This window comes from Monodon monoceros, unplaced genomic scaffold (genome assembly GCF_005190385.1).
Source record: "Monodon monoceros isolate NGI ecotype Baffin Bay Population unplaced genomic scaffold, NGI_Narwhal_1 Super_Scaffold_4, whole genome shotgun sequence".
NCBI classification, from domain to species: domain Eukaryota; kingdom Metazoa; phylum Chordata; class Mammalia; order Artiodactyla; family Monodontidae; genus Monodon; species Monodon monoceros.
Window position 1 is genome coordinate 17,820,993 of NW_021703781.1, and position 13,884 is coordinate 17,834,876.

At 38.9% G+C, this 13,884-nt stretch overlaps 1 protein-coding gene across 2 annotated transcripts in view; it reads right to left on the reverse strand.

The window, feature by feature from the left end:
- Positions 1-13,884, reverse strand: part of CTNNA3 (catenin alpha 3) — a 1,596,010-nt gene that overhangs the window by 725,046 nt on the left and 857,080 nt on the right. For both annotated transcript variants that reach the window (XM_029245645.1, XM_029245646.1), the window contains exon 9: positions 2,382-2,534. In XM_029245645.1, coding sequence (XP_029101478.1) covers positions 2,382-2,534 — 153 coding nt within the window. The remainder of the gene's footprint in view (positions 1-2,381; positions 2,535-13,884) is intronic.

A 13,884-nucleotide genomic window follows, 5' to 3' on the forward strand; every position in this document is an offset into this window, starting at 1 on the left:
CAAACCTTTGAAGGGTTCCATCCCCAGCCAGTATTTGACAACCAGCACATGAAAGAGACCCTACATGAGAACTGCCCAGCTCTGCTCAGTCAACCTGCAGATCAGTAAGAGAATAATAAATGATTATTCTAAGCACTAAGTTTGGGGATGGTTTGTTAACTAGTAAAAGCTTACTGGAACTGAAGACAAGTTTCTGAGTAATATCAGAGTGAGAACTGGAAGACTCCAAAGCCAGCATAATCTCATTATAATGTGTTAAGGGAACCAAGAGTTAAATAAGACCCATTCTCAGTCCCCTAGTAGCTCAAAATTCCAAAATCTGTTATTGTTTCATATTCACATGAACTACAGAATTTTCAAAATCCTTAAACATTTAAAATAGATTCTTAGAGCTCTATCTACATAGCAATAAACTGTCATTTGATAATAAAATAAGGTAGTATTCTCAAGTGATTCTGGAAGGCAGTGCCTTACTAATAAGCATCATGAAAGAAAGAGAACTTTAGATAAATTGATTTGAGGAAATTCTGACTTAAAGAGAATTCTTTATATCTGGATTTTTCAGATACGTAAAATCTCCAAGAGGAGAAATAGAACTTTTTCCCCAAAATCGTGGGATCAAGGAATCCTTTATTGAGCACCTCATGAGATTTATGTTTCATTAGAAACTAAACTGAAAAATAGGAATAAGGATCCAACGTTATTAGCACAAACCAACTTTTACTTTCAGAATATTTCACCAAAAAAGTTATTTTCATAATTTGGTGTTCCTTCAGCTTAGAATACACATTTCTAGACAAAAGATTTATGATATTTAGGAGCCACACTTAGTTAAGTGCCTTTAATGACCTGCTCCTCTGTTCTGCTCTCTTTTAACTTTTAACATTTTCCTTTGGGAATAGTTAGTAAATATTTGAGGAATGAGTACAGGAAGGAATAAATAAAACAAGTAATAAATAGCTGAATTAATTATTTAAACACGGTAAACCTGGAAATCAGCTTTGACTCTCATTAGCTTGTTTTAGGTTTTGTATTTTTATTTCCACATAAGGCCAATGGGAATTACATCAGCTGCCCTGTCTCACAGAGTTCTTGGCAAGTTCAAAGATTTCAAAGTCGTAGGTGGGGCAGTTTCAGGGCTGAAATTATATCTTAGTAACCATCTATCTATCCACTCTTATTTTCTAGATGTGAAGGCTGGGACCCAGCGGAAGTGCTAGCTACTTCAGAAACTTCCTTCCCAGTTGATCCACATTAAAGATGTTGGAAAAGTCCTCTACTTTAGTAAACATCGTATAGAACGTTTACTATACAACATTTCTAATTCAAGTGGGGACTATTTCTAACACAAGTTTTACAAGCAATTTGGGCCCCCAAACACATATTTCATCACAGAATTCATGGCCTATATAAGGAAGGTGTGGCAGTCAAAACATTTAATAATCAGCATAGCACAGGCATAGAACATTTAATAATCACCATAGCACATAGCACTGACAATGAGTACTGACACAAGCCATAAACAACTGATAGAGTCACACTGATGGGTACCAGCAGTGTATCGCTCTAGTACAAGGATCTGGTCAACCACATTTTCCCCTTCCTTCCAGTACTCCTGGACTTGCGAGTACTGTCACTTTACTGGGGTTAGGAATTCTTCCATTCAGGCTTTCTCTTATACCGTGGTTGTATTATTGATGTCCATAAGACAGTAAATTCCACTACCTGTCTTCTAGGAATAGCCCAGCACTTCATAGCTCCTTCAGCAATATGCCCCCCTGCCCCCCAAATCATGGGGCATTTCCATGTTTCCAGTTTCCAAGCAGGAGAAAATTACAGTTTTCTCATCTCCTCTTGCCTCTACCGGGACATGGACAAATCCACTATCCCTACTTAATTATTCTGTGTTTCTCTATCCCTGTATACCCTACATTCATGTCCTATAGTCATGTTTCATAGTTGAATATGATTTGAAAGGCTGAAGGAGTAACAACCATGAAAAGATGGGAGAGAAACAATAAAGTGGCATGAGAGAAAGCATCTAATACTTTTAAGTTAGAATAGGAAGAAAGTATTTGTAAGGATAAAACCTGTGTTTAACCAGGTTTGTGTATGTGTGTGTGTAGCTCTGAAAAAAATACACATTAAGAAAATATATCGATCATATTTTCATAATTCTTTCTAAATAACTTGCTCCTTTTCCAAGCCATTGGGGGATAGTTTATACAATTTGACATACATACCTTCATAGTACTTTGGCCCAACTCTGCTTCATTTGCTATAAGCGGACAAAAGTTTTTATTTGAATCCAATTCAGCTATAAATGCAGAATGAGCCCTATTCTCCTGGATTTAGAGTAGTTACAGTTCTAGCACACTCACCTCTACAAGCCTGCTGGTGTGTTCACGAAATATTGCAGCATATTCTTTTATTTCCTTTTCCCGGCCATTCTTGGCAGCTTCAATGAGAACCAAAAGTGGGACTGTCGTATCCAAAAAGGAGTCTGACACATGATCTATAATAGCCTTACGGAGCTGAGGAGAAATAAAAAATTCAGTTTTTTTTTTTTTCCAAGAAGTAGTTCTTGTTATTTCCTATTTTTACAATCTCAGTAATTACAAAATTTCTTTTATATGTATTTTTGCACAGTCTCTAAAATCATATTTAAGACTGTATGAATGTCACTTACAATGCTAAAGCAAGCTAAATATCCAAGAGAAAAAATCATCGAGCAATAGCTCTCTTGCTCTCAAAAATGACTATCTTTTTCTTAAATTGTACTTAGCCCAGAGGTCAGATTAAAAGTGATAGTACTGTACTTTTCCCTCAAAGAAATTGCACTATTGTAATGTTTATGCATGTGTACAAACAACATTGTACATCATTTTCATAATTACAAAATTATAAAATGTTTTCTATTTTGTTGGAAGAACTCATGATAAATTTTGATTAGCTGAATTGTAGACTTCATGGTAATTAAACCAAGTTAGATCACTGATTATGCCAGTGGGTAACAGATTAATAGAGCAAGGAGAATAGAAAATGAGTTTGATGTCCAATTTTCTCCATTTGCATTAACTGTTCTTGCCCTCACACCTTAAGTTATTAAACAAGTATAACATTCTACTACAATTAGTTCTTTTAAATTAGATTATGTGTAAGCTTATAAATGACAATCAGGCAATTACTCTACTCAGCAGATATTTTATGCAATTTAAAACTGAGTTGGAAAATTAATGCATTGTATTTATATAATATTGAGTCCTTAAAGATCACAATATCCTGAAATGTTTCATTAACAATGTCAGTGATTATGAATGGCTCCAAAGTTTTTGGTCAACTCCCTCAGTTTAATAATCTCTGTAATAAAGATATGACTAGCTATCAGACAGGGAATTTGTAACTTGCCTTCTGTGAAAATTATATTTTAGAATATTTTTTAAAACCAGCAGACACTTACTCTAGTTTTGGATTACATTAGAATTAATATATTTTCAAGGGGTTAAATGATGTAGCTACATGAAAAAAAAAGCACTGTCTCTCTTCCTATAACAATTGTAGGATAATAAATCCATAATAATTATAGATTTGGGGGAGAAAAATACCTTTGTCTAAGACAGTGGAGCTTTCTCAGAAGAACTGTGAAATTTTTATGGCTATCAACAATTTCACAAAGGCAGTAGGAAGATCCCCAAGGAAAGATTCTGCTTAGCATGCAGAACAGCAAATCACTAATGGCAACTAATTAACATTTACTGAGCATTTACTTGGACAGGGTGTAGAGTGCTAAGTGTTTACAAGGCAAGGGGTAGACCTTGAGTGAATGAACTGTTTGATGTCCATAAAGAGTGGACCAGGGAAGTCAGGCAAGAGATCATAAGTTAGGAGTTGCGCTGGGAAATGCAAGTTGTGTTAGTTCCACGTACATGAGAGAAAAGTAGAAGAAATCTCTCAGAAGGGGAGCTGTTGCCAATGACCATCCCTCCCCTTTATCCTTTTCTTCCTTCATTTGTAACCAGGACATATAGAAGGGAGGCTAAGAGGAGATTTACACTAGAGATACGTGGCTGAAAGCCAGCATACACATGGGAGGTAATTCAAGCCAAGGAGGTGAAGAGAATCATATAGAGGAAGATGCATAGTGAGATGTCCAAGAATAAAATCTTAAAAAATATTACCACTTATGGTAGTCATGCAGATGGAGAGTAGGACCTAAAAAGAGGCTGAGATGATGGCCAAGAAACAAAGAGAGGAAATGACCCAACAGCTGAAAGGGAAACTTTCAAATAAACCTCTGTATCAATGCTCTTCAAATGAACCTATCCTACCAAACACAATTATAACACCCACATTATGGATGTGTTGAATCTTCTTTTCTGTGTATTTGATTTCATTCAATTCCACAAGTATTTCTGAACACCATTTCCTTATATTTCTACCGAGAGCTAGGTATTGTGAAAAATGTCAGGTTGGAAACACATGATCCCCTTACAATCCTCCAGAATCACAAGTATCTAGTGTGACTGGAATGTGGTGGTAGAGAAAAGATTGAAATAGAGTCTCATTAGGCACAATGGAAATAGTGAACGGTATTTCAGGTAAAAGAACAAAATTCAGACAAAAAGATTAAAAGATGACAGAAGGAAATGGCCAGAAATTGGTGACTTGTGCTAGACATGAGTGATACGCTTAAGAGATAGCAAACCATCAGCAGGCACGGAAATATCCTTCCCTTTGAAAGCATCTTCAACCCATGCAAACAAACAGCACAATCAATGCAACCAACCCACAGTTTTCTCACAAGATTCTCTCTCTTACTGATTCCTGATCATTTACCATTACATTCATAGCTATGATTATAGGCTACATTAGAGGCCTTTGGTACTTTACATCTCATCCACTGGACCAGTCTCTGATTTCAAGTGTTGCTGGGGGGTGGGGACAGTTCCACATCCTCCAAAGACATCCCACCTCGAGTGCATTCCATGCTTCTTTTTGTTATTCTTTCTCAGGGCCTGCTCCAAGTCTCTGTGAGATTCTCAGCTCAAGCACAAACAGCCTCAAAGTTCTAGAGAGTCAATACTACTGGGAGCAACCCTCAACCAATGGGTACGGGAGCTACTGGATAAAATTCCCAGCTTCCATCTATTGGTCAGACAATTCTGGGAGGCATTCTGTCACTTCTCAGAGGTCCTTAAGCAACTGTTGCCTATAGTGATGACCTCAATCGCGTATCCTTTCCTCCTTCTCTGCCTGTTCTCTTATGCTTGATATTCTTTTACACTTGCTTCTTGGAAGTGCCTCTCAAATAAATAACCTGAATAAAGGCCCCAGTCTCAGGATCTGCTTTCAGGGGAATCCAATATAGACACATTTATCTGGTGTTAGTGCTGTTTGTTCGCGTAGCAAGTAATAGGCTCTGATGTCTTACATAAACTACCCATTGGTGATCACACTTTGCCACTTCTGCTTTGCACACCACTGGGTTTAATTCTGCTATCTCCTGTATTATGGCTGACCATGAAAGAGGAAATAAGAGATCAGACCATAAATGAACATAGGGACAAAATACGGAAGACCCCGAATGCCATGCTAAGTAATTTCCTTTATATGTTCTGACATATTCATATGGAATTTTTTTCATTTCAATTGTACATTACCACTGATGAAAGTGGTTTGGGATCTCAGATAAAATATTTCTCTACAGTGGAATTCCAAAAGTGACGGCTGTATGTGCAAACTGTAAGAAAGACCTGCCCACCCTCTAACCCCCACCAAATAAGGGAATAGAAAAAATGAAACTGTGTGTGAAAGAGGAATGGAAAGAAGAGAAAGTGTTTTAGAAAAGAATCACCCTCAGGGAAGTATAAAACTTATATTTGTGTATTATTAATGCCATTTTAATTTTAAGTCAAAGAGCAAAATATGACTTTCAAAACTCAATTAACTAATAGGAACTAAATCACCTAATAATTAATTCAGCATACACCTACTGTGTCCATTTAATGAGATGTGTATCTTATGGATACTTAATATTATTTGATGACAAGAATGAGGAGAAGGAGGTACAAGAACCTAAACACATTTTTCTGAGTGTGGCACTGGTACTACCAACATGGAAAAGAGCTGAGTACAGCAATTCAGCAACTCAGCAGCTAAAGAATCAACCAAATTGTTGTGTTTCTTTGTTTGTTTTCACCAGAATCCTATTTTATTTGACATACCTTAAGTCTTAATTATGGCCTTTATGAAATAGACAATTATTTCTCAATATATATAAAAATTTTAACCTGCCTTTAGTGAAATCAAATATCTGTTTCACTCTGCATAATTCAGTAGAAATGGAATATATTTGATTGTTTGAATTTTGTAATGAAGTAAAGAAGGTTTAAAATCTTCCTTATTAAGAATTTTAATATGCGTGCAGTTCTCAAATAAATGAGAAAAGAGATTAAAGGAACAAGAAAATTGAGATTCTGAAAACATGTAAAATAAATAATAAGGAAGAAAAAAACTTATAATAGTAAAATCAGTGTATTACACACTAGAAGTTCTGAAGGTGAATAGGTCATTATCCCTGGCCCCTGGCATAGTGGTTACAAATTTGGGCTGGGTTTAGATGGATGGACCTGTGCTGAAACCTTGGCTCTACCAGTTAGCTGGGTAATGTTCAGTAAATTGACTCACCTGAGAGGTTCAGATAGTCATGGTATTATTTCTTGCTCCAGGGATAAAAATCAATAATGTAAGGACTACAGTGGGTAGAAAACATTTGCTAAATGAGAGATGTTGTCATAACTATCATTTTAAGGATTTAAAATCCAGTGTGAAGAAAAATCCACTAGAGAAGAAAAAGACAAGCAGTATATGATTACTGCTATAATACAACTACCAATGCTATAAGCGCTCCAGGAAGAAAAAGAATAACTCCAGCTGATAAAAATGGCAAAGGTTTCATGGGAGAAATAGCATTTATGTTAGTCTTGAACTTCCTCGGTCACTTAGGGGTTGGGTAGGGAGAGTAAGGGAAATAGGAAAGGCACCACATTGAACAAGCCATATATACAAAGACGCATGTGTATCTGGAAGTGAGTATGGAAGTGGTGGGAAATTTGGTGAATAGCAACTAGACTCTAGCCAGAGAACAGGTTAGTGTGCTGGTGTGAAGCAGGAAGAACTGAGGAAGAAAGTGAAAGGAGAAGGAACGTTAAGAATTATGAGGACTGACAGGAGACCTTCAAGATGGCAGAGGAGTAAAACGTGGAGATCACCTTCCACCATCTACACGTGGAACAACTCCTACAGAACACCTACTGAACGCTGGCAGAAGACCTCAGACTTCCCAAAAGGCAAGAAACTCCCCACGTACCTGGGTAGGGCGAAAGAAAAAAACAGAGACAAAAGAATAGGGACGGGAGCTTCCGGGAAGATGGCGGAAGAGTAAGACGCGAAGATCACCTTCCTCACCACAGATACACCAGAAATACATGCACACATGGAACAACTCCTACAGAACACCTACTGAACGGTGGCAGAAGACCTCAGACCTCCCAAAAGGCAAGAAACCCCCCACGTACGTGGGTAGGGCAAAACAAAAAAGAATAAACAGGGACAAAAGGATAGGGACGGGGCCGGCACCAGTGGGATAGAGCTGTGAAGGAGGAAAAGTTTCCACACACTAGGAAGCCCCTTCACGGGCGGAGACTGCAGGTGGCGGAGGGGGAAAGCTTCGGAGCCGCGGAGGAGAGCGCAGCAACAGGGGTGCAGAGGGAAAAGCGGGGAGAGATTCCCGCACAGAGGATCGGTGCCGACCAGCACTCACCAGCCTGAGAGGCTTGTCTGCTCACCCGCCGGGGCGGGCGGGTTCTGGAGTTGAGGCTCGGCTTCGGTCTGAGCGCCAGGAGAGGACTGGCGCTGGCGGCGTGAACACACCCTGCAGGGGGTTAGTGCGCCACGGCTAGCCGGGAGGGATTCCGGGGAAAAGTCTGGACCTGCCGAAGAGGCAAGAGACTTTTTCTTCCCTCTTTGTTTCCTGGTGCGCTAGAAGAGGGGATTAACAGCGCTGCTTAAAGGATCTCCAGAGACTGGCCGTGAGCCGCGGCTAAAAGCACGGACCACAGAGACGGGCATGAGATGCTAAGGCTGCTGCTGCCACCACCAAGAAGCCTGTGTGCCAGCACAGGTCACTGTCCACACCCCGCTTCCGGGGAGCCTGTGCAGCCAGCCACTGCCAGGGTCCCGGGATCCAGGGGCAATTTACCCCAGAGAACGCACGGCGCGCCTCAGGCTGGTGCAACGTCAAGTCCGAATAAGCTGCTCCTTTAACCCCGTCCTGTCTGAGCGAAGGACAGACGCCCTCCAGCGACCTACACGCAGAGGCGGGGCCAAATCCAAAGCTGAGCCCCTGGGAGCTGTGAGAACAAAGAAGAGAAAGGGAAATCTCTCCCAGCAGCCTCAGAAGCAGCGGATTAAAGCTCCACAATCAACTTGATGTACCCTGCATCTGTGGAATACATGAATAGACAACAAATCATCCCAAATTGAGGAGTTGGACTTTGAGAGCAAGATTTATGATTTTTTTCCCCTTTTCCTCTTTTTGTGAGTATGTGTATGCTTCTGTGTGAGAATTTGTCTGTATAGCTTTGCTTCCACCGTTTCTCCTATCCATTTATGTTTTAAAGAATTTTTTTCTCTTTTCTTATTTTTTTATTTTAATAAATTTATTATATGTTATCTTACTTTATTTTATTTTACTTTATCTTCTTTCTTTCTTTTTTCCTTCCCTCCTTCCTTCCTTCCTCCCTCCCTACCTCCTTTCTTTACTTCTTTCTTTCTACTTCTACTAATTTTTTCTTTCTACTTTTTCTCCCTTTTATTCTGAGACATGTGGATGAAAGGCTGTTGGTGCTCCAGCCAGGAGTCAGGGCTGTGCGTCTGAGGTGGGAGAGCCAACTTCAGGACACTGGTCCACAAGAGACCTCCCAGCTCCACATAATATCAAATGGCAAAAATCTCCCAGAGATCTCCATCTCAACACCAGCACCCAGCTTCACTCAACGACCAGCAAGCTACAGTGCTGGACATCCTATGCCAAACAACTAGCAAGACAGGAACACAACCCCACCCATTAGCAAAGAGGCTGCCTAAAATCATAATAAGTCCACAGACACCCCAAAACACACCACCAGACGCGGACCTGCCCACCAGAAAGACAAGATCCAGCCTCATCCACCACAACACAGGCACTAGTCCCCTCCACCAGGAAGCCTATGCAAACCACTGAACCAACCTTAGCCACTGGGGACAGACACAAAAAACAACGGGAACTACGAACCTGCAGCCTGCAAAAAGGAGACCCCAAACACAGTAAGATAAGCAAAATGAGAAGACAGAAAAACACACAGCAGATGAAGGAGCAAGATAAAAACCCACCAGACCTAACAAATGAAAAGGAAATAGGCAGTCTACCTGAAAAAGAATTCAGAATAATGATAGTAAAGATGATCCAAAATCTTGGAAATAGAATAAATACAAGAAACATTTAACAAGGACCTAGAAGAACTAAAGATGAAACAAACAATGATGAACAACACAATAAATGAAATGAAAAATACTCTAGATGGGATCAATAGCAGAATAACTGAGGCAGAAGAACGGATAAGTGACCTGGAAGATAAAATAGTGGAAACAACTACTGCAGAGCGGGATAAAGAAAAAAAAATGAAAAGAACTGAGGACAGTCTCAGAGACCTCTGGGACAACATAAAACGCACCAACATTCGAATTTTGGGGTTCCAGAAGAAGAAGAGAAAAAGAAAGGGACTGAGAAAATATTTGAAGAGATTATAGTTGAAAACTTCCCTAATATGGGAAAGGAAATAGTTAATCAAGTCCAGGAAGCACAGAAAGTCCCATACAGGATAAATCCAAGGAGAAATACGCCAAGACACATATTAATCAAACTGTCAAAAATTAAGTACAAAGAAAGCATATTAAAAGCAGCAAGGGAAAAACAACAAATAACACACAAAGGAATCCCCATACGGTTAACAGCTGATCTTTCATCAGAAACTCTGCAAGCCAGAAGGGAGTGGCAGTACATATTTAAAGTGATGAAGGAGAAAATCCTGCAACTAAGATTACTCTACCCAGCAAGGATCTCATTCAGATTTGATGGAGAAATTAAAACCTTTACAGACAAGCAAAAGCTGAGAGAGTTCAGCACCACCAAACCATCTTTACAACAACTGCTAAAGGAACTTCTCTAGGCAAGGAACACACGAGAAGGAAAAGACCTACAATAACGAACCCAAAACAACTACAAAAATAGGAATAGGAACATACATATCGATAATTACCTTAAATGTAAATGGACTAAATGCTCCCACCAAAAGATACAGATTAACTGAATGGATACAAAAACAAGACCCATATATTTGCTGTCCACAAGAGACCCACTTCAGACCTAGAGACACATACAGACTGAAAGTAATGGGATGGAAAAAGGTATTTCATGCAAATGGAAACCAGAAGAAAGCTGGAGTAGCAATTCTCGTATCAGACTAAATAGACTTTAAAATAAAGAATATTTGAAGAGACAAAGAAGGACACTACATAATGATCAAGGGATCGATCCAAGAAGAAGATATAACAATTGTAAATACTTATGAACCCAACATAGGAGCACCTCAATACATAAGGCAAATATTAACAGCCATAAAAGGGAAAATTGACAGTAACACATTCATAGTAGGGGACTTTAACACCCCACTTTCACCCATGGACAGATCATCCAAAATGAAAATAAATAAGGAAACACAAGCTTTAAATGAGACATTAAACAAGATGGACTTAATTGATATTTATAGGACATTCCATCCAAAAACAACAGAATACACATTTTTCTCAAGTGCTCATGGAACATTCTCCAGGATAGATCATATCTTGGGTCACAAATCAAGGCTTGGTAAATTTAAGAAAATTGAAATTGTATCAAGTATCTTTTCTGACCACAACGCTATGAGACTAGATATCAATTACAGGAAAAGATCTGTAAAAAATACAAACACACGGAGGCTAAACATACACTGCTTAATAACTAAGTGATCACTGAAGAAATCAAAGAGGAAATTAAAAAATACCTAGAAACAAATGACAATGGAGACACGACGACCCAAAATCTATAGCATGCAGCAAAAGCAGTTCTAAGAGGGAAGTTTATAGCAATACAATCCTACCTCAAGAAACAGGAAACATCTCGAACAAACAACCTAACCTTGCACCTAAAGCAATTAGAGAAAAAAGAACAGAAAAACCTCAAAGTTAGCTGAAGGAAAGAAATCATAAAAATCAGATCCGAAATAAATGAAAAAGAAATGAAGGAAATGATAGCAAAGATCAATAAAACTAAAAGCTGGTTCTTTGAGATGATAAACAAAATTGATAAACCATTAGCCAGACTCATCAAGAAAAAAAGGGAGAAGATTCAAATCAATAGAATTAGAAATGAAAAAGGAGAAGTAACAACTGACACTGCAGAAATACAAAAGATCATGAGAGATTACTACAAGGAACTCTATGCCAATAAAATGGACAACCTGGAAAAAATGGACAAATTCTTAGAAATGCACAACCTGCCGAGACTGAACCAGGAAGAAATAGAAAATATGAACAGACCAATCACAAGCACTGAAAGTGATACTGTGATTAAAAATCTTCCAACAAACAAAAGCCCAGGAACAGATGGCTTCACAGGCGCATCCTAACAAACATTTAGAGAAGGGCTTCCCTGGTGGCACAGTGGTTGAGAGTCCGCCTGCCGATGCAGGGGACACGGGTTCCTGCCCTGGTCTGGGAAGATCCCACAGGCCGCAGAGCGGCTAGGCCCGTGAGCCATGGCCTCTAAGCCTGCACATCCCGAGCCTGTGCTCCGCAACGGGAGAGGCCACAACAGTGAGAGGCCCGTGTACTGGGAAAAAAAAAAAAAAAAAAAATCATTTAGAGAAGAGCTAACACCTATCCTTCTCAAACTCTTCCAAAATATAGCAGAGGGAGGAACACTCCCAAACTCATTCTATGAGGCCACCATCACCCTGATACCAAAACCAGACAAAGATGTCACAAAGAAAACTACAGGCCAATATCACTGATGAACATAGATGCAAAAATCCTCAACAAGATACTAGCAAACAGCATCCAACAGCACATTAAAAGGATCATACACCATGATCAAGTGGGGTTTATCCCAGGAATGCAAGGATTCTTTACACAAATCACTAAGTGTGATAAACCATATTAACAAACGGAAGGAGAAAAACCATATGATCATCTCAATAGATGCAGAAAAGCTTTTGACTGAATTCAACACCCATTTATGATAAAAACCCTCCAGAAAATAGGCATAGAGAGAACATACCTCAACATAATAAAGGCCATATATGACAAACCCACAGCCAACTTCGTTCTCAATGGTGAAAAACTGAAACCATTTCCATTAAGATCAGGAACAAGACAAGGTTGTCCACTGTCACCACTATTATTCAACATAGTTTTGGAAGTTTTAGTCACAGCAATCAGAGAAGAAAAGGAAAGGAATCCAAATTGGAAAAGAAGAAGTAAAGCTGTCACTGTTTGCAGATGACATGATACTATACACAGAGAATCCTAAAGATGCTACCAGAAAACTCCTAGAGCTAATCAATGAATTTGGTAAAGTAACAGGATACAAAATTAATGCACAGAAATCTCTTGCATTCCTATACACTAATGATGAAAAATCAGAGAGAGAAATTAAGTAAACACTCCCATTTACCTCTGCAACAAAAAGAATAAAATACCTAGGAATAAACCTACCTATGGAGACAAAACTATAAGACACTGATGAAAGAAATGAAAGATGATACACACAGATGGAGAGCTATACCATGCTCTTGGATTGGAAGAATAAATATTGTGAAAATGACTATGCTACCCAAAGCAATCTACAGATTCAATGCAATCCCTATCAAACTACCAATGGCATTTTTCACAGAACTAGGACAAAAAATTTCACAATTTGTATTGAAACACAAAAGATCCCGAATAGCCAAAGCAATCTTGAGAAAGAAATACGGAGCTGCAAGAATCAGGCTCCCTAACTTCAGAATATACTACAAACCTACAGTAATCAAGACAGTATGGTACTGGCACAGAGACAGAAATATAGATCAATGGAATAGCACAGGAAGCCCAGAGATAAACCCACACACAGATGGTCACCTTATTTTTGATAAAGGAGGCAAGACTAAAGAATGGAGAAAAGACAGCCTCTTCAATAAGTGGTGCTAGGAAAACTGGACAGCTACATGTAAAAGAATGAAATTAGAACACTCCCTAACATCATTCACAAAAGTAAACTCAAAATGGATTAAAGACCTAATTGTAAGGCCAGACACTATGAAACTCTTAGAGGAAAACATAAGAAGAACACTCTATGACATAAATCTCAGCAAGATCCTTTTTGACCCACCTCCCAGAGAAATTGAAATAAAAACAAATATAAACAAATGGGACCTAATGAAACTTAAGAGCTTTTGCACAGCAAAGAAAATCATAAACAAGACAAAAAGACAACCCTCAGAATGGGAGAAAACATTTGCAAATGAAGCAACTGACAAAGGATTAATCTTCAAAATTTACAAGCAGCTCATGCAGCTCAATATCAAAAAATCAAATAACCCAATCTAAAACTGGGCAGAAGACCTAAATAGACATTTCTCCAAAAAAGATATACAGATTGCCAACAAACACATGAAAGGATGCTCAACGTCACTAATCATTAGAGAAATGCAAAGCAAAACAACAATGAGGTATCACTTCACACCAGTCAGAATGGCCATCATAAAA